Source organism: Girardinichthys multiradiatus, chromosome 9 (genome assembly GCF_021462225.1).
Source record: "Girardinichthys multiradiatus isolate DD_20200921_A chromosome 9, DD_fGirMul_XY1, whole genome shotgun sequence".
Lineage (NCBI taxonomy): Eukaryota > Metazoa > Chordata > Actinopteri > Cyprinodontiformes > Goodeidae > Girardinichthys > Girardinichthys multiradiatus.
The window spans coordinates 8028038-8049843 of NC_061802.1; the positions used below are offsets into that span (position 1 = coordinate 8028038).

The 21806-nt window shown below is 38.3% G+C and overlaps 1 protein-coding gene across 18 annotated transcripts in view; it reads right to left on the bottom strand.

Annotated features, from left to right (window-relative positions):
• dock7 (dedicator of cytokinesis 7) overlaps positions 1 to 21806 on the bottom strand; it is a 73628-nt gene that overhangs the window by 21109 nt on the left and 30713 nt on the right. For 5 of the 18 annotated variants that reach the window (XM_047373817.1, XM_047373815.1, XM_047373813.1 and 2 more), the window contains exons 20-35: positions 19067 to 19298; positions 18786 to 18950; positions 18559 to 18579; positions 17642 to 17811; positions 16534 to 16623; positions 11842 to 11931; positions 8788 to 8883; positions 8540 to 8680; positions 8230 to 8343; positions 7611 to 7778; positions 7374 to 7513; positions 7123 to 7292; positions 5942 to 6120; positions 5633 to 5815; positions 2008 to 2167; positions 1599 to 1695 (exon numbers count right to left, since the gene is read on the bottom strand). In XM_047373817.1, coding sequence (XP_047229773.1) covers positions 1599 to 1695; positions 2008 to 2167; positions 5633 to 5815; positions 5942 to 6120; positions 7123 to 7292; positions 7374 to 7513; positions 7611 to 7778; positions 8230 to 8343; positions 8540 to 8680; positions 8788 to 8883; positions 11842 to 11931; positions 16534 to 16623; positions 17642 to 17811; positions 18559 to 18579; positions 18786 to 18950; positions 19067 to 19298 — 2216 coding nt within the window. The remainder of the gene's footprint in view (positions 1 to 1598; positions 1696 to 2007; positions 2168 to 5632; positions 5816 to 5941; positions 6121 to 7122; positions 7293 to 7373; positions 7514 to 7610; positions 7779 to 8229; positions 8344 to 8539; positions 8681 to 8787; positions 8884 to 11841; positions 11932 to 16533; positions 16624 to 17641; positions 17812 to 18558; positions 18580 to 18785; positions 18951 to 19066; positions 19299 to 21806) is intronic. The other 13 variants (XM_047373823.1, XM_047373822.1, XM_047373821.1 and 10 more) reach the window with 7 other exon arrangements.

The following is a 21806-nucleotide window of genomic DNA, read 5'->3' on the forward strand; positions in this document are numbered from 1 at the left end:
TGGTACTCGACCGGAAAAGGGTGGCTTGTCCTCTTCAGGTTGGAGGGGAGTTCCTGCCTCAAGTGGAAGAGTTTAAGTATCTCGGGGTCTTGTTCACGAGTGAGGGAAGAATGGAGCGGGAGATCGACAGATGGATCGGTGCGGCTGCCACAGTAATGGGGGCGCTGTGCCGGTCCATTGTGGTGAAGAGAGAGCTGAGCCGAAAAGCAAAGCTTTCAATTTACCGGTCGGTCTACGTTCCTACCCTCACCTATGGGCATGAACTTTGGGTCATGACCGAAAGAACGAGATCACGGATACAAGTGGCTGAAATGAGCTTCCTCCGTAGGGTGGCCGGGCACTCCCTTAGAGATAGGGTGAGGAGCTCGGCCATCCGGGAGGAGCTCGGGGTAGAGCCGCTGCTCCTCCACATCGAGAGGAGCCAGTTGAGGTGGCTCGGGCATCTATACTGGATGCCTCCTGGATGCCTTCCTCGGGAGGTGTTCCAGGCACGTCCCACCGGGAGGAGGCCCAGGGGACGGCCCAGGACACGCTGGAGGGACTATGTCTCTCGGCTGGCCTGGGAACGTCTTGGGCTCCCCTCGGAGGAGCTGGAGGAGATGTCTGGGGAGAGGGACGTCTGGACGTCTCTGCTGAGTCTGCTGCCCCCGCGTCCCGGTCCCGGATAAGCGGAAGACGACGAGTACGAGTACATTCATCGTGTTCACAGTGTAATTTTTGTTACTTCCAGTAGATCGGAATATGGCAGCAACCCAGCGCGACAGCGGAGTGCTTGTAGTCCATAGCCATTCGCATGCATTTTCAATAGTACGGCAGTGATATCGTTGGCCGCGAGGAGTCACAAGAGTATTTCACACCTTCAGTTCATTTCAAGTTAATTTTTGTTACTTAGACCCCTCATAACTCGGTTGTAGTTGCTCAGTAGTGAAATGTTTCTAGGTCAATTAAAAGTAAAGTATACATTTCCAAGACTTAGTATGCTACTGCAATGAAAGACCAGAGGGTGAAGCACATTGAGGTTCCCAATGTAGTGCGTAACACATTTATTAAGCTTTTAAAATAACAGAATTCTAGATTAAATGGAACTAAATAAACAATAAAAAGGAAGTTAAAATAAATATAAAACTGAACCAATGAACTAACAATGTTCACAAGAAAATAATTTTTTCTAGATTTGGGTTTGGCTGAGGAGGATAGGAAATATCGGCAAATAGATTTCTCACATTAATGCTGGCAACAAAACTGTGTATTTACTTTAAAATACCTGCTCCATTACATAGTCCATCAGTGGTTTAACTCACCCAGCTTCTAGGATTTACTGTGCATATTTGTTGTTGATGCTTTTTTAATATACTTTTTGAGAAATGTGATTCCTGTCTTGTGTTCCCTCAAATAAAACACTTATTGGAGGACAATAATGGAAAAAAAGTAAACCTTCGGGTTGTCAAATGGATGAATGTATAAATGACTAGAGCCTTGATAAGTTCTAACACTTTTTAAATGTAACCACAAGTGGTTACAGGTCCTCTGGGTCTCATTTTGAGGTTTTCTGCAAAATGAAACAAGAATAGGAAGCACTGACGTCTAAAAGAACATACTTGTCCATCCTTTCACTGTTTTGTCTCCAGTGGGTCATGTCCTTCCTCCATCTGAGGTTTTCTTGACTGCCAAAAGCACTGCCAGATGGACTCCGCTCTAAATGTAGGAGAAACATTATTTACTTTATGCAGTAGTGGTGAAAAAGGTTGTGTATACACTGGAAAACATGACTTCTTTTGGCAGTAACTTTATCTAATATGTTATGCTAAGGTACACGTGCCTGCATTTGTAAATCCTAAACTGAAATGTCTGTTAATTTCCATTTGTGGTAAACACTAATTTACTTTTTTGGAATTGCCGCTATATAAATAAGGTGAATCAAACTGATTTTCTAGTTGTTTCTTATTGTTTGCCTATTTTGAATGCAGGTTCACCTACATGTGCATGTGGAAAAGTGTGTAGTCCCACCTAGCTGTCCCCGGCTGCGGCGCACCATTTCCTGCCTGGCGCCGATGCTGCCCAGTATGGCCTCCTCCAGCTTGGCCTTCATGTCTTTGGACTTCTTAAAAGTTAAGCTGTTCATGCGCTCGAATGCCTTCTTTCCCTGCATGGTGAACACAACATGGGCCTTGTTTCCATGGATAGCACGGTGAGTGAAAGGACAGAAAACACACAGTGGGGGAAGTTACTTGCAGAACAGCACCCAGCAAGCAAAGCATGTTAGTAGCATTGAAGCAAAAGCACACGCAAAGAAGAGCAAAGAGCAAAGTTGCAGCACAGCAGGAAGGTTTTCTAAAGAAAAAACAGAAACTAAACAGATAACTGGAGCACAGAAAGCGGCCAAGTATCTCCAGATGTTTCTTTATCACTATTGAGGACAAAGTACAATGATGCTTTTGCCTATAATGGATAAGGAAAATGCACGATCACCCTTCTCACAGGATTTTACAGTTAAACTTTATTTGCATTTACTGGCAATCTGTGAAAAACTGCAGAAAAGCATTAAAATACATTCACCCTTTATTGCAGTAACACACACGCTAACAAATGTCAAAGAATACAATTATTCCATCAGGGAAAAAAATCCCATGATAAAAATGAATAATGTTAACAAAATCACTAGTGGCACAGTTGTTGGTACCCTTAAAATTTAATAAGAAATATTTTTTTAATTTGTGCTTTACATTTTAAATTGCTCAGGGTTTCCAAAACCTTTTTATTAGTAATTGATGTATTTATGAATTTGTTTCCATAAGGAAAAATATTCTATGATGCAAAAGCGCATTTAGACACTAGCCACTAAGCTAAAAGATCCAAGTCTATCTTGCCATCAAACAGACAGCGGCATGAAGTTCAAAGTTCACAGTTAGAGAACTAACCTGGAAAGAGATTAATCTTGGGGTCACCAAGTCTCCATAACTATAGGATGCTATCTAAATCCTAATTGGTTGTTAGTGAGGCATGTCAGGAAGAAGCATGTTATGTCTTACCATCACAAACATAAACATGTGGCATTTCCTAAAAGCTACTGCAACTTTCACAGAGCTTTGCTCACATGAGACTAAAATTTGAGGTTTTCTACAACAAGCTAGATGCTTGGGGATGACATTATGTAATTGTAAAGAGAAAAATTTAGGGTTAATTACAATCAAAAATCTTCATTTTTAGCATCTCAATTGAATATTGTCCCGTAATAGTGCAGTTCTAAAACAGCTGCATCTAATGTGAAACAAACGAATATGTGGAAAAGCCCCTAATGCCAACTGTCGGGTATGGTGGAGGGCAGTTTCTTTTCCAAAAGCCCAGGGAACCTTGTTTAGAGGGCATGGCATCATGAGCTCTTTGAAATACCAGGAGATTAAACAAAAAATCCATTGAAGACTAATGAAAACTTGTAAATTGTACATTCAGCCTTTCAGCAGCACAGTGATCTAAGACATATGGCCACATCACCACAGAAACGGTTCCCTAGATTAAAAAAATCAACCTCCTTCCATTGCCTTCTCAGTCCCCAGACATAAATCCTATAGACACCTTGTGGGGTGAACTGGAGAGATGCTTGTATAAGAGAGAAACCAGGATCCAGGACTGTAAACAACCTAGATAAATTGTGCAAAAATGAAGATCCCTCTCTCTGTACGCTCTAAACCTTGTGAATTTTAGATTAAATTCTGTCCTATTAGCAAAAAGACACGACTGTTAGGAGTAACAGGTGTTGCACTGGTCATTTTTGTTCAGACATTTATTTCTTAACATGTTTTTTCCCTACCAAATGTTGGGACCCCAGCCATAGGTACAACATGATGGGCCAGCAAGAACTTTTCTGGAACTTTCAAAATAAATCGCATTAACCTACTTCCAGCACAGCCAGAAACAGGGAATAACAGCGGACTTCCCGTGACGTCAGAATAAAAACCCCGCTTTTGCAACAAACTGACCTCTTCCACGCAGGTCCCCAGTGGAACTGGACGGAGGGACACAGCGCGCTAATGTCTCTTTGCTGGCAAACAGACATAACTCTTCAAACTGGATCCAAGAGTGTCATAAGATCAAGCGATCATATGCTCTAAGTTAAGTAGGAATGAATTACTGTTTGTGTATCCGGTATTCATTCATGAACGGGGGTAATTAAGGTACAAGCGTTGCTTGACTTTCTCTCTGAGGTCTACAGAATCAAACTGTTATAGAGAGTTCCCAGCAGAGACCCTGTCTCTACGACACCGAGTGGAGCAGTTTTCCCGGTCTGAAGGAAGGACAACGGAACCACATCACCGTAGTTACAGCAATAACGTGCAGTTTGGCCGGCCGACAGAACGAGCCGCCCCACCCCACAGCTACGGAGGTTAGCAAGTTAACCTTCAACTTCGTTGCCCGGACAACTTTTCCTCAGCACGGTTCACATAAGAGGTTGAGTTTTGGGCAAAGAGAAGTAGTTTAGAATGAAATAATCTAAACATTATTCGTTTTATGACGTTGGGTTTTGTTTATGTTGAAACTCAGCTATCTTAGTGCTAGCAGATTATCTGCTCAGCACACGGGCTCAGTTTATGTGTTCTGTGTTTTTTTTAAAGTTAAGACAAACTTTATTTAAAGGGTGATTTTAAACACAGAAGATGGGCCATAATGCGCTGTCCATGCTTATGCATTTTGACCCTTTTATTAATGGTATTTTAAAGGTATGTGTTTGATTCTGATGATTAGCTATAAGCTTCTTTTGTTAGCTTCAACCGCTAACAGCTAAGAACAAGTGCTTGCCTGCTAAAGATCATTTACCCAAAAAGGTTGTTAGTTTTCAATCTAGAAAATAATATTTCCCTAAATATTATTTTACTAAACTTGAAAACTAATTAAACACCATTAAGTCCCATTTCCCCAGAAAGATTTGGTTCTTATTCAAAATAATATTTGTTTAAATATTATTTTAATAAATAAAGGCAGCTAATTAAACACCGTTGAGAATTGGTCATCCAGAAGGTTGGTTTTATTCAGCAGATCATTCTTTAAAACATTATTTTATTAAATAATATTTTGGTAATGTTGCATCACTTTCGGACATGTTTTCCAATCATCTTTAATCAACTTGTTTATATTGTACATAGTCCATTAGTCTTCGTTATTCTTTAATTCTGCTTGGTAGTTTAGTTGGATTGTTTTAGCATAGTAAAGAGTTTGTTGATTGAAATATGTTTGACTTTGAGTTGACTTATTTTTGTTAATACATTCTTGTATTTTAAGAAATTGTGTGAATTCATTCCATATATGTGCAGAGTTTATGCTGTTCAATAATGTCAGAGCTCGTCTCACACCTTTCTATTTTGTCCTAATATCATCGCCTTACTGGGCTGGTATTCACAGGACAACCCTTAACAGACCAAAATATTATTTGATAAAATATTAAAGTATTAATATTATATAATATATTCATAATCACAACACAAATAAATGTACTTAAAGTAAAGATATTTTTTCTGATTTTTCTGTGCAAGGTCATACTACTGCATCAAAAACAAAATATATATTTTTTTTTTTACGCATTTTTACCACAGGTGAGAGTAAATATATCCATGTCTGTACTTCTCATCAGTGGTGCTACCTTGTATTCAAAGCAGGAGACGCAGAGGTAGAGGAGATCCAGCAGACGGTTAAGCTGAGACACAGACAGGTCTGTAAACCATTTCTGCAGCACCAGCTCATCAGCGTTCTTCAAAACCCAGAGCAGGCAGATCAGCAGACTGCGACTCGACTCGGCCGAGAAGCTCCCATGCTGTCGACCCGTCTGGAGTGATTTTCCAGATCAAATCCCAGGGAGAAACCGATAGCAGATGGGAACATAATTTGGTGAGACACTTTTATAAAATACCGACATATGAGTCATTATGTCATGTGGAAACCAGAAAACTACCTGTGAGTTCAGCAAAAAGCTACTTGGTCGAGACATTGGAGATGCAGTGGAGGTACCCGCAATTGCCATGGCAACAGTCTGACTGATCATACTGTTACCCTCTCCTTCTGTTTCTTCTCCACAGCTACCCACAGCTGCACCCTGCGGACAGCCAGGCCGACCCCACTGATTGTGGGACTCTAATTATACAAAAAAAGAGTTGCACATAATAAAAAAGCGTGTTAATGACTATACAGAAGGATGAGAGAATTTCATTAAAACTTCATTTAGGTTTAGACCTTGGTAGACACAAATGTTCACAGTCTAAAAATAGCAAAAGACACGAGATAAGGAATAACGGCGGTTAGAGATTAGCTGGGAACATGATGTTAGGGAACACCATCCTTTGAAGCTCAACTGATAACCTTAAAGGGTGCAGTGTGAAGTTGCTATTTAAAGTCCAAAAGCAAGAGTTCAAATCTTTTTGTGTGAAATTCTCAGAGTATTTGCTTAATTTGACAAGAATAGTAGACTGAAATGAACCAACATTTTCCAAATGGACTGTTCCTTTCTGACTCCAGAAAGAGAAACCTGATAAAAAGTACAGCTATTTGCCGAGTAGTAATAGATCTGTACATGACAGACACATTTGACATGTATAAGTATTAGTCAATACCCAACATTTAAATTACTTGTAAACATATATATATATATTTTAATTCTGATTAATTTTAATTTCACAAGCAGTTTACGTCATTAGAATATGAACACACCGATTGTTTCTATTTATTAAATGCAACAAAACTAAAAACGTCCACCATTTTTATTCTGTTAATGCACCAACCAACAGTATGTCCTTTGAAACACTCTAGAGCTTGATACACATCTGATAAAAGTTAGACAAATGAGGATAATAACATAATTTTGTAAAGTCTTTATTTTAAGATAAACTCAAAAATATCAAAGAACCCTCAGAACAAAATGATCAAAATCTGAATTAGCAGGTCAGACCTCAAAGAAAACTAGATATCCTTACCTGCCAGAAAAAACATAAACGATGCATCTCTAACTATAACAATGCTGCCTTTTCGGTTTTATTCCTGCAGTCTTAATCTGTGCAGAACTGCTATGCTTTTTTAAGAATATCTGATAACGCCGAGGCTTCACTTAATTAATCTTAGAAATAAACTTCTGAGTCGTACCTGTAAAGTCATGGAGCTGTGGCAGCGTTTCCATAACAATTCCAATAAGAGGCAGGTAGAGCATGGCGACCCGAGCCTTGACCTCTGGGTCAGCATAACGAGGGTCAGAGTCATGGCTTGACAAGAGGTTGTGAACAACACTTACCACCTTCTTATGGAGACCAAACATCCTGCAGTCAAACAGTTAAAGAGGATATGAACATTTCATATTCATTTATTCACTTTTAAATCACCTTGATAAGCATACAAACCCTTCATTATCTGGGTCCAGTATAACAGACAGCTCAGACAGCACAAGCCCAGCCAGATAATGTTGCTCTCTGAATGGGATAGAAAGCTCAAACATGTTGGCTATCTTCTGGTCCTGGACGTGAGTGGAAAACCCAGAGCTCTGTTGGAGAAAAAGGCAACAATTTTTATATGATCTGTGGCCATTTTGACTGAAACTGCCAGCCTAAGTTTCTGAACCTTGTAGTAGTATGACTAACCTGTGAGGTTGCTGAGGATACAGATGGCGAAGGTGAGGCAGGTGGGGTTAGCAGACTGCAGGGCAGATTCAGGGTGACGTAGTGTTCGTGACTACAAACGATTCTCAGAAAATCAAGCCTTAAAGACTCCAGAGTTGGGTTCTGCAAAGCGTAAAGCTTTGTCGACACCTGAACAGAGAAAGTCGAGAACAGGAATGTAAATCTTCCTGCACAGTGAACTGTGTTATTTCAGATAGATGGAGAATGTGCAGTCAAAAATCCCAAAATTTGTACTTCATGTAATGTTTAGAGCTGTGATGGAAAAGGAAATTCTTTCTTTATAAGTCCTTTTGTAAAACATATTCTAAATGTTGAAGTACAACTTAAACAAGGTCCCTGTATACCAGGAAATTAAGTTTTTTGTCAGATATCTTTTTACACTTCTGAATTCAAATTTCCAAAAGTGTTCAATCTTTTTTTAGCTGATTTTAAAAGTAAATATTACACTCTGAATTTGTAAATATATTTCTACTGCAGTCAGGCTTTAAATTTGGAACCTATGAAAACAGGAGACCAGAAGCAAAGAAAGATGGAGGAAAGGAAAATTCATGGATGGATGGATGGTTGGAGTAAGAGGAACCTGTTTCCAATATGTCTTGATTAATGTGAAGATAAATCCTCGGTCCATGACTGACAGCAAGTCATTGAGAAAGAAGGCCAGGCTAGTGTTTATCCTCTCCACCAACTCTAGATCCTGAAACCATGTCAAGAACAAACAATACGTTTTCATTTCTAATTCATTAAAAATTGTGGGGCATAATTACAGGACCATATAGGTTTGTTAGTCAAAAACCCAAACCAAAAGAAAAATGTTACATTTGGATAATCATTTCCTGTACTTCTGAACAGTTTTTGTACAGGCAGGAAGTCTCTACATGGTCCTTACTTACCTTCTGGAAGCGAGAAACAATGTCTCCAGCAATGGTGCTGACCAGCGCTGCAATGTCATCCATAAAGCGCTCAGGAAATCGGTTTTTCCTTGGCGACTCCAAGCGCTCAGTAAAGTAAAGGTGGTGGATAATGCTCTTTACCTGTAGTATAGGTTTTTGATGAGATAAAACATACAACACTGTCATGTTTTTCTAAAAAGGTAGTAAGACAAATCAGGGTAAGAGTACCCAAGTAAGTCATCTCCTACCATCAGTTCAAAGAAAAACCAGGCCTGCTGCAGAGCTCCTTCCCGAACGCTTCCACTGCTCACCACCCACTGCAGGGCCAACTCCTCATGAAAGAGCTGGGTAGCAAAATTCAAACATAAAGGTCGACAGATGGAGAGGGAGAGACATTGACAGAGAAGGAAACAACAAGTAATAGAGCCAGAAGAAAAAAATTAAGGTGCCTGAAAATGTACAGCAGTCTTTACTGGCATACATCTGTAGCTGAGCTTTACCTGCAGCCCCCTCTACAGCTCCTCCCATGGGGAAGATGTGAAAAAGCCTTAAAATAAATACATCTTTTAAATTTGAATTAAAACAACCAGAAAAATCCAGTGTTTAATACAGTTCTTTGGTGCTAGAACAGGACAGAACCACTTTTTCAGGATCTAGAGGTGGGCTCATGGGCAACAGCAGCCAATCATAATGCCACGTTTAAAACTTCTGTGTTTCTTTTTCTTGATTGGTCAAGTTTGAAACACAGTAAAAAAAAAAAAGAAATAACACACACTTCAACTATAATGAAAAGGTCAAGACTGTCTCTCCAGCATAGAGTTGAGGTGCTGCTTATTTTCCCCTGAATCAAAAAACGCCATTTCTGACTCAGTCCTTTAAAGTGCCTGTGACACAAAGCCCCACAAACACAGAAATTGAAAGAAAACATCTATATGTACTGGGCAGTAATCGACATGATATTAGATTAAAGACGTGATAAAAGACAATTGTGACACAAAATAAGCATATTTTGATGTAAATTTTGCAAGTCCAAAGTTGCCCGGAAATGACATCTATGGGAAAGTCTCCGGTCATTCATTGTGTGAGTGTCAATGATAAAATGTTCAGGTAGAAGCCAAGTTGCATTAAAAACAGCATTAATATGGTGAAACGGTGCATTGCTGGTGGTGGCAGTGATACTACGACAGCAGCCGTTAGTCTGCACTACTTTCCTAAAGCGAAGAGGATCAGAGCTGCCTGGATCAGAGCTGGGAAACTGACGAGGGACAGATGGGCTGGTACAGCCAGTTCTGATCGGAGGACTTTTCAGCAAACTGCTTTGGACAAGAAACCTCTGATTTTGCAAGAGAAATTATGTCAGAGGTCCAGTGTTGAAGCTGAGGCTATAGCCTGCTGTTCAGAGCATCTGATGTGAAAAGATCAGAGAAGAGGTTGTTGTTGCTAAACGGATCAAGGCTCAGCAGGTAAGAATACTTCCTTGTCACAAATGTACATTTAGATATCGGCAGTTATGCTTAATCATAAAAAATCCGAAATTATTTTTATTATTATTAATAATCTGAAATTATTATTATTAAAATAACATAAATTACACACGCATACAATATATTTAAATAATTGTTTCTCTAAAGATTCTAATATAACGTTTAAAAAAATGACATCTCTCAGCTCTGCCATCTGATGAAAGCTGAGTTTCTTCTGACTCTGCTTCGTCTCAAGTGACGGAAATATATCTAAAGAAATATTTGCTGCTGTCTGTGTTGCTGGCTATTATAGCAGCAATCAGTTTAAATATTTTATCAATGTTTCCTTTCCCTTAATGTTATTGGATTTACCATAAATATTCGATGTCACAGGCACTTTAAAACCTTTATGATGATGTAATGACCTGGCTTTGACCTGGCTTTAGCACCAGTCTGGGACAGGAACTTGAACCTCTGGTGGAAAAGCTGTGTGCCTTTTTCTCTTATAAAGAGTAAATTGGGACCTTTGGCTGAGTGAATGAAATCATGAAAAGAAAAATCTGATAGCCTTTGCCAAGAAATATGAAAATAGGGCTTTCGGTAGGATAACGTCCCAAAACATGCGGTCAAATCAAAAGAGGCTCAGCAAATCAACCTTCTTTTATGACCATCACAGGAGGATCCAGAGAGATTGTGCAAAGAGCTATAGTCAAAGATCTGTCTGTGTGTGCATAAATGCTGTCCTACTGGAAAAGGGGCCTTTAAAATAAAGCAAACATTTATTTTAAAGCTCTTTAAACATCTTTTACCATAGGTGCCATAAAAGTAGAGGGCTCTTTTAGTATATCATAAAATCGCTTTTCAATGTATTTATTTTTTTAAAATAATGCAGTAAAGGTTTTATTAAATCAAAAACCTAACTGGCTGTAAGTTTTTGTTGGTGATACACTAAATTTAGGAAAAAAACCCTCTCATCCTGTTTTAATTAACCTAGAGGGAGGGATTGTTAACTGTTATTAAGAAAACATGCTGTACATAAAATACATAAGCAAAGGAATAATCCAGGAGAACTCGGAGTATTAACTTCAATAAAGGCAGACTCACTTCAGAAAACAGTTTTCAAACAGATTTTAAATAACCATAAGAATAAAGATTGTGTGGGTTACACATAAAATGTGGTCTCTGTTTAGCCTACAGCATTTTGCAGTGAAACCTGATAATGCTATTTAGCTTTAATAGTTTTATTTCATTCTAAAATAATTAATAACATAGATTTTATTGCTTAAAGGTTCCTATAAATAAAATTCCCTTAGTCTATATTCAACACTGACATTCAGCATAGTCTGGCTAACACACCAACTTTTGCCTGGCAAGTCTTCCCTAATTTTGTTAACAAAGACAAAAAAGGGGCAAACTTATTGTCAAATCTTACAAAAGCTGGACAGCAGATTACACAGACTGTTCAGCATTTCAGGTCAGCTTGAGCAGAATTGTTTTTTAATAATCTTATAATATATATATTATGTATTAGGATATATTCACACATTTGCAAAAAACAACACAATGCTAAGATTTTTTTTCCATGACTGAGAAGACTTCCCAGACAACGTGATCACCTCACAATCAGCTTTAGCCAGACTAAAAAGAAAAACATTCAAAGGCTCTTAAAATATCAACAATGAGAGGCAAAAGTAGTGATATACAGCATTCAACAAAAACAACACAGAAAACAAATACGACATCAACCAATCCAGAAGCACACATCCACAGACAGAACAGGTGAGGAGGCGCAGACAACGAGGGCGGGGTTGGCTCCTCCCCCAGTGCAAGTGGCTCTACCTTTTTAGTGGGTAACCGTCCTGTTAAAGTTTGCAAGAAACTGGCGCTCTCAGTGTGCGAAGACATGCGATTGCCACAGCGCTCCATGGCCTATGAGTGGGATGAATGGAACGGTGACAGCAAGGTTAGTGGAGGATCAACAAAGTGTGGGGCTGTCCCTCAGCACGTGGGCCACCGGGACCTTATGCTGGGTCGCACATTCCCCACATATAAACATGCACAAAACACACTTTTTGTGATAGTGTTGCTTTTCATACACAGGAACACAAACAATTAGACACAGGACGTGACCACAACACCAAAATGTTGTGCCACTGAGCTAGAGGAATATTGGCTTGAATGCCCTACGGTAGAAATGCAAAATGGCTGCATACAAGGCCGAGTGTTTAAGTGACTGATTTTGGTGATGTTGCACCATTCTGCATCCCTACAGGTAAATACAAGAATGAAGAGACAGTCAAATGACAAACACTGACACTACTCTACAATTTACTCTACAATGTTTTACTGTAACAGTGCCTTGCAAAAGTATTCATACCCCTAGAACTTTTCCACATTTTGTCACATTATAACCACAAACTGCAATTTCTTTTTTTATTTGTTTTTTATGTGATCGATCAACACAAAATAGTGCATAAATTGTGAAGTGGAAGGAAAAGAATAGATGACTTTCAAAATGTTTCACAGTGAAAAATCGGAAAAGTGTGGTGTGCATTTGTATTCAGACCCTTTTAACAGACTTTGCTTTGATCTAAACCATTCCACTGCAGCTCTGGCTGTATGTTTAGAGGTTACGGTTTATCTCAAGTCTTTTGCAGCATCTAACAGGTTTTCTTCCAGGACTGCCCCATATTTATTTCCATGCAACTTTCAATCAACCCTGGCCTGCTTCCCTTTCCCTGCTGAAGAAAAGCATCCCCGCAGCATGATGCCACCACCACCATTTTTCACAGTGGGGATGGTGTCGTAAGGGTGATGTGCAGTGTTAAAGCCACATATTTAAACTCGAGCCGTTAGATCCTCAAATTAAAATAAATTCCTAATCCTAAAGACCAGATATAAAACATATAAAATATGAGGATTGCTCTTTCCAGATTGTTGCACTTCTACTGTGGAACAATATTTCTTTTTACTTTGTCTTGAAGCTTATAAATGCAGCAGAAAACATTCTCATTGAAACAGACTTTTCATTAAGATCTTGTACATTTGTTTCAACTATTTGTATAGTTTTTCAATTTTAGATTTTGATTTATGGTTTTTATCTGTAAAACTGCTAGATAAATATAATGTTCTGACTTACAGTGTCATCGCATGTAGAATTCTGCATGGAGGCTGGAAAGATAAATCTTGATCTGACCGGAGCACCTTCTTCCACATGTTAGCTGTCTCCTCTCCACTCAAATGATTTGTCCTGAACTGTCTGCTGTGCTCCTTGGTCTTCATGATGCTGTTTGTTCATAAATGTTTTCTAATAAACGTCCGAGTCCCTCTCAGAACAGCTGCATTTACAATGAGATTAAATTATATGCAGGTAGAAGCATGCACCTGTGGGTCTATCACATAAAAATCCTAATTAAATACATTGTAAAATGTGGACTAGTTAAAGGGTATGAAGGACTTCTTAAGGCAATGTAAATCGGTAGAGTATTTATAATTGTATAAACAAACACAATACCACCTAGGAAGCATGATGTCTATATTTTTAAGTAACGATGCTTATGACACAAAAACTTGAAATGAAATAGGACTCAACCCTGAACGAAAATGTGTGGCAAAGAGCTCACATGGGTTGATACACATTCACACTCACATAAATTCACAAATCTTAGCAGACAGAATAAAAAATGTAGGGTCAGCAGAGCCATGCAGGCGAACTAGCTGAGTGGAAGAGAAGGAACACAAAAAAAAAGATCTGGGACAACAATTAAAATAAATCTAACGCTACTCTTTTTCTTTCCCATCGAAAAACAATGTGAATGAAATCTTTATACTTATGTTTCTGTTTAATGTTGAGTAATGCCTAACCGTTGTGCTGAAACCTCTAATGGAACATGGAAAGCAAGAAATGGAGAATTGTAGTCCCTACTTAGAACTGGGATTTGGACATATGGATCTAAATGGCTTACATGCAAGTAAAAGAAGAAAAAGAGACGCGTTAGATGTGAAAAGCAAAGGGTGTTAACATTCTGAAACCTTTTTCATACTTGGCACCAACAAGAGTCTTCAGTGATCCAATCACAAACACAGCTCCAGATGCAGAACTTCCACCACCCACCTAAACCAGTTCTTTTAAGTGAAGCTATAGAATTTATGAGATATCATTAAAGACAGTTTGCCTCACTTTAAATTGATATTGTCAGCCTTTACTAAAATGAATGGGTGATACCGGAGTTTCTACATACTTTTCCAGACTCACATTTCTAGATATTCCTGATAGCTGTATTAACATGATGGATTTTTGAGTTCAAAACATTTACCTTGAAATGTTCCAGAAAGCAAACAAGGCGAAAAAAACCTCAGCCTTGGAGTTGACAGTGTAATAAATGGCTGTTTCAGAGTATTGATTGAAATTTGCTCTGATTGGAAGAAAAAAACACTGAGAAACCACTTTTTTATTTATTTACTAAATGCATCAAAACTAAGAACATCGTCAAATCTTTAAACACATCAACTAACAGCACTTTTTTAAATTTGAATAAAAATCAGATGAAGGTTAGGGACATATGCTGTAATGCATCAATTGGGAGAACGTTCTGTTGGAGTTAAAACTGCTAGCGACATCAGTCCATCAACTTTTTATTCAAAGGACTTTGAAAAATGTTTTGTTTTGTCAGATCTCAAAGAAAAAGACTCAGGTTAATAGTTACAGGTCCAGTTTAAAACTCTAATTGCCAAAGAAGCAGTGAGTCTGCCCTTTTTTACTTCATTGTTGGGTGTTCATTTAGCTGTATGTCGTCAGTGAGTAGCTCAAAAACCACAATACTGATATCTAAGGAGTTAAACTCATTTTACCATGTGGCAAACCACAGATAAATGTTATTTGGTAGTAATGAATATCTTTTAGACAATGTAATAAGGAATAAAATATGAAACTCAAACAGTTTCTGGACTGACTTATCTTTTCCATATTTATCCAGACCTTACAAAAAACTCCATGTTTTTCAAGACTGCAGGAACCCTGTAGTAGCAACTATTGGCGCTGAACTGCAGCGTCTTGCTGCCAAATGTGTTTAGTATACCCAGTAAGAAGCTAATAGAGCATTTGCATCCCATCGACATAGCTAAAATAAATATCACCATCTCTGAATGTGGTCTGATATAAAGTCTTAAGCATTTGTTACAAAGTGCTGTGCATTTCCAGTTGGATCACTAACAAACACGTTAATGCCATTTTTGAACAAGGCCTAGGATGGAAGAGAGGTCATGGAGGCGGCTGTGAGTCCCATGAGTGAAATCATGGAAGGATTGTGATTCAAAGTTTAGGAGAATGCTGTAATATTCAGAAGTTTTGGTCTTTTATTACAATATTAACATTGTATATGGCTTCCCTATGGAGTGTCAAAAGTGCCACAATGTCATAAATAAATAGATCATGAAATAAATATTACATATCTTATAATTAAAATCTTACTAGAAGTAAATGTATTGTATACATTAATAAAGATTAAAACTTCATCAAATAATTCCAGGACATTGACTAAAATTAGAAGTCATTCTAAGTTAAAGTCATTTATAATTGATTAGGCTTCATGCAGACCCTTAGCATATGATTTAGCATTTGCACTGCATGTCATTTTCAGACCAATCATAAGCACCCTCGGCTTTTTATGAGTAAGGTCCACATAAAAAAAAGAAAGAAATCCACAATGACATGTAGCACACGACAATGACACACTTACAGGGTTTCTGCCAATTCCAAGAAGTCAAATTTAAGTCTTTGATGCCATTTTTAAGTATAATATTTAAATTTTAGACCTCATGCCTCAGGACATATAATTTGGAAAAAGTATACTTCACGTTTAAATTATTTAGAATCAAAATCAGCTTTATTGGCCGAGTTTGTGTCATTTTATGACTTCGGATCCACTCTGCAACAAACAGGCAAATGCAGACAAATTTGCTGTGAAATAAATAACTTTTTGCCTAGTTTTTTGTTTTCCTGTAAATATATATACTTTTTTTTTCAAAGAAAAAGAAGAGGTTGACATAATAATATCTAACTTTTTTTGAGGATACCCAGTTAGTTGCATATATCTTTATGAACTCAGGCATCTGAGTCTTCTGGGTCACCTAAGTTAACTTTGCGTGGACGTTAGTACAGTTAAGAGAGCTATTTTTTACCGACGCTACATTGATAACTTTACTTACATTTTGAATGAACTACATCTGTATTTGATAATTGAATGATTTATTTATTTATTAAATTACGGCACTTTTGGTCCTATATACTTTTGGTCTGAGTTTTGTCATATTTAGTAAATAGCGGTTGACAATGAGAGCAATGTGACTTCAGACCATTGTAAGCACTTTCATGACAAGTATTCATAACAGAGTGTGACATTACAAAATATCTCTCAACAGATCTTTATGACTATCAGCAACAACAATAGACCAAAACGTAAATATTCCAGTATCCATTAAGGTTGTTCTTGTAGTGAGGCAAAGTGAAGGACGGGGCATTCATAAAACCACCTGAATGGTTTCTGGAGCGGACACAGGGCTGGATCCCCAGGGGGCACTACAGCCCATGGTGTGCACCCACGAGTTGGAGCGGTCTAAGCCCTAGGTGTGCCAAGGTCAGAGGACGCAAGGCAGGCAGGAAGCAAGGGAACAAGCGAGCAGCACGGGGGCAAGGAGGAGGGAAGGAATAATGACATGTTAAAGAGGTTTAAAGGTCATTACTGCTGGAAGATGCCAAAGGCCCCCCCAAAAAGGTTAGCTGTCAGTAAACTAAGGTTCAAATCATCACCACAAAGTAGCAAGGTTGAAACGTTGTTCAAATCTCTTTCTCTATGTTTGCACAAATAAAAACAGGCTTAGTTAAATATTAGCAGAAAGAGGGGCATTCATCATTAAAGGGCTGCATCCATCATATAATGGTTACAAAGCTGTTAAAAAGCACATTCAGTCATTCACTCACTGCACATGGACTTTCTGAGGTAAATAAAAAAAAAAGGTTGAAGACAGGAAATCCCAAATCATACAAGGTAAAATGCATGAAAACAGATAAATTCAATGAAATAAAAGACAAAAAAGCCAATAATAAAAACATGAATGGAACCACTTGTCACAGCTTTGAAAATATGTCACTGACAGTATTTACTGATTAGTGTGAAAGTAGAACCTGGACACACTTAGCATCGTTTGTTTATGCCTCAGTCAGTGACAGGTTGATGTTACAACGGTTAGAGAGATAAGATGTCCAATCTTATGTTTACGCAAAGGCTATTTAGCTCACATCCACAATGGGTCATGGTTCACATGGAGGCCTCTGCGTTATGTAGATTGAGAAGTATACATCCTTTTCACGCACCTAATTGGAGTCAGACTACTTCCCAAATCAATGAGCTTTCAAATTGCAAAAATGCTAAATAATTACCTGTGGTAATTAGCATCCACACGTGGATAAGTCAAACGATGCTTGAGTTTAAGTAACCAAAAATGATATCTATGCTGCTGCAACTGTGCACATTGGCACTCGATCACCATTCACAGTGAGGGTGCCTCTTTTATCCTTTCCAACAGATCTTTCAAACCTGACATATGAAAGACGTTAAAGCCTGATTTTTTGAATTCTTACCTTGCTTCCAATTATGGAGCGAACCTCATCATCGGGAGATGTGGGCGTACCGGATATGTCAGGGTTGCTGTTGCTGAGGCTACGGGAGCGACTGAGGTTGAGGCTGGCTGGTCGAACAGCCGAGCGAGCCATGGTGGCATAGTGAACCGAACCTCCCAACCCTCCAGGACCTAGGACATAGCACAAGGGAATACAGTAGCTGTGACATGTAGGAAGTGTAGGGAGGTGGCACTGCACCAAACCATAAGGTTGTAAGTCTCTAAAATTCATAAATAAAAGATTTCTAAGCATTTTTCATGTCAAAAATGATAAATGATGTTATTTGGTAGTAATGAATATCTTTTAGACAATGTAATAAGGAATAAAATATGAAACTCAAACATTTTCTGGACTGACTTATCTTTTCCATATTTATCCAGACCTTACAAAAAACTCCATGTTTTTCAAGACTGCAGGAACCCTGTAGTAGCAACTATTGGTGCTGAACTGCAGCATCTTGCTGCCAAATGTGTTTAGTATACCCAGTAAGAAGCTAATAGAGCATTTACATCCCATTGACATAGCTAAAATAAAAGGGAATATAGTAGCTGTGACATGTAGGAAGTGTAGGGAGGTGGCACTGCACCAAACCATAAGGTTGTAAGTCTCTAAAATTCATAAATAAAATATTTCTAAGCATTTTTCATGTCAAAAATGAATACTTTACTTAAATTTACAAAGATCTCAGTGCCTTTACATGGATGCATGGATGGAATAATCTTTTTTCCAAACTTATCCTGACCCGAACAACACAGTGAACCTAACATGCAGCTGTAACAGGGGGTTTATGAGTTAATAAGCAAGGATAAAAAACATGCATCCTTAAAAAAAAAAAAAAAAAATGTATATTATAATGTAGAGTAATGGATCATATATACCTGTTAAGGATGAGTTGGGGTCTGTGTTGGGCAGGCAGAAGACAAAATGGATGTGGAAGGGAAAAAAAGTCAAAAGGTAAAAGAAATGAAAGAGAAATTAAGGCAGGCTGGTCTGGTAAAACACAAGCAGTGAGGGTGAGCTGGGAAATCAATGCAGTTAAAACAAGGTGAAAAAAAAAGATAAGGAATAAAGAAAGCGCATGTTGAATGTGTTGGCTGTAGAATACCTGGTGATGACGAGCTGGGATCTGTGCTGGGTAAGCGGAAGACGTAGTGGATGTAAGAGGACAGCAGGCTGTTGCGACCGTGCATGTCCTGGCTGGTGTCCAGGTACTTGTGAAGCCGGTTCACTACAGATGCCATCACCTCAAAGGACGCTTGACCTAGATTCACTGGAAGCAACAAACGTAAGAACTGAATGCACGGGAATGGAATAATAAAACAAATTCAATATTTCCACCTCTTTCCATACTCTTTTCTTTTTAGTCAGTATAATCCAGAATCATACCAATCTGTCCAGCGATGACTGGTGGCCGAACTACGAGCAGCACCAACTTGTCAAGTAGGAGGTGAAGGAATCGAACCACCGGCTCCAGCTGGGCCGAATTTAGTGCTGCAATGCTGGACTTCAGCTCAGTCTCAAGGTTGTTTTCCATGATACGCATATCTCCAATCCTGACCGGAAACACATGCTCATCCAGGGCATGCACCAAGGCGAAAAACTTATCCAGGTACTGGTCCTGGAAAAAGAGAGTGGGATAAGTATGAGAAAGTTGCTACAGTATTGGTAAGAAATTGTCCCAAAAAAAAAGCAAGGAAAAAGAGAGAAAACAAGCGGGAAACTTGAGATCCACCAAGAATTCAGCAATTTTTCATTTGCTTAACCCTGACTGGTGCCCGTCTAGTTGGAAACTAAAAATCTGATATTTTTCCAATCGGTGAACGCATCATAGTTGAGCTCTACCAGATTGTACTGACAATAGCACTCTGCCAAGTGGAAGTTGTCACTGAGGAAAGCCGACGTAGGGCCAACCATGTTTAGGTGTTTAAAAATGAAGTAACAGGAAGCACAGACTATATTTGAAGCTTATAAAAAAAAAAAAACTAAATCATTTTCTGGGGTTGGCGGTTCATTCAGACAGACTGGTAATCTCACAGTTAAGCTCAAGATCCACTTACTCTACTGGGAAATATTCACAACACACCAATGTTTACAGTTATTGATGCTAACTACTTTAATTGCACTATTGATGCAAAAAGCTAACACTAAGATACCAAAGAGAGGAAACAATATCATCTCATTGGTGTCTTTGTTTTGAAATAACAGCAAAATCCCATTTTTAACTGCATAGCTCTAAGTCCAAATGCTCTCTCTCATATATGGCTGCTTCTCATAATTACTAATGATTAATTATCACAGAAAGGCTTCCTAAGGCTCCTTTATGGTTACAAAAAAAAAACACAAAACAACAAATCAGATTTTTCTCTCTCAAATATTAAGTTGAAAAAATATGTTTTTTTAAATGGATATAGCAGAAACAAATTAGGTGTGCAAAAAAAAAAAAAGAAAAAAGATAGAGGAATAAAAGACAATACTGTAAATATAATATGGGTTTGATCTGTATAAATACCTCTCTCATAGTCTGGAGGATTTTAACCCTATTTGTAGATTTTAAGAGACACTTTTGTAACTTTGGGCTGTTTTTCATAAATCATTGTTTCAATCCCTCCAGAAAGTAGAAAAAAAAGTATTTTCTTGTCATTATTTTAAAAAGAAACTGGAATTAAAAAATCAGTACTGACATGTCAGAGCTTTACACAATTCCTGTAAAGCTTTACACAATTCCCAATACAAAATCTCTGACTGACAGATCTCCCATTAAAACCAAAACATAAATTAAATACATATTTTTAGAAGTTGTAAGAAAATCTAAGGGAAAAACAAAAATAAGTTTGAATCGACTCATCTCCTCCCCTCTATGTCGTCGAGTTGGCTCATTGTGTAAAAACTGCAAAACGAACATTACCACAAGAACATGTGGGAATCTAACAAATCTAATCTCTCCCAAGAGCGGTGATTTAAGAGCACATTAGCTGCAGTAAGGCTTCTAAGCCCCAGAGTCAAGCCTCCAACCACCAGCTGATACAGAGATGGGGTAGACCTCAGTAAATTGCTGGCAAGGTAAGACTTACCCACTATTAAAATAATGTTGGAAAGGAAAATTTAGTAAAAATAAAAAAAAAGGTTTCAATTTCACTTCAGTGAAAATTTGAAATGATTATCTATGCAAAAGTTATGCCACCCACCAGAGAAGTAGGTCTATATTCAAAGGAGTTACTTTCACAGGTATAACTACACTACATCAAAATATAAACAGATAAAAACAAGCAAAAAGAAACAATATAGTAAAGGTAAAGACAGATAATCTGAAAAGTCACTAAACTCTGTAAGATATTGTGAAGCTGCTGCACAAAATACACTGCTCAAAAAAATAAAGGGAACACTCAAATAACACATTCTACAGAGCCTTGCGAAAGTATTCGGCCCCCTTGAACTTTTCAACTTCTTGCCACATTTCAGGCTTCAAACATGAAGATATAAAATTCTAATTTTTTGTGAAGAATCAACAACAAGTGGGACACAATTGTGAAGGGGAATGAAATTTATTGGATGTGTCAAACTTTTTTAACAAATAAAAAACTGAAAAATGAGGCGTGCAATATTATTCGGCCCTTTTACTTTCAGTGCAGCAAACTCACTCCAGAAGTTCAGTGAGGATCTCTGAATGATCCAATGTTGTCCCAAATGACTGATGATGATAAATAGAATCCACCTGTGTGTAATCAAGTCTCCGTATAAATGCACCTGCTCTGTAATAGTCTCAGGGTTCTGTTCAAAGCGCAGAGAGCATCATGAAGACCAAGGAACACACCAGGCAGGTCCGAGATACTGTTGTGGAGAAGTTTAAAGCCGGATTTGGATACAAAAAGATTTCCCAAGCTTTAAACATCCCAAGGAGCACTGTGCAAGCAATCATATTGAAATGGAAGGAGTATTAGACCACTGCAAATCTACCAAGACCCGGCCGCCCCTCTAAACTCTCATCTTGAACAAGAAGAAGACTGATCAGAGATGCAGCCAAGAGGCCCATGATCACTCTGGATGAACTGCAGAGATCTACAGCTGAGGTGGGAGAGTCTGTCCATAGAACAACAATCAGTCATACACTGCACAAATCTGGCCTTTA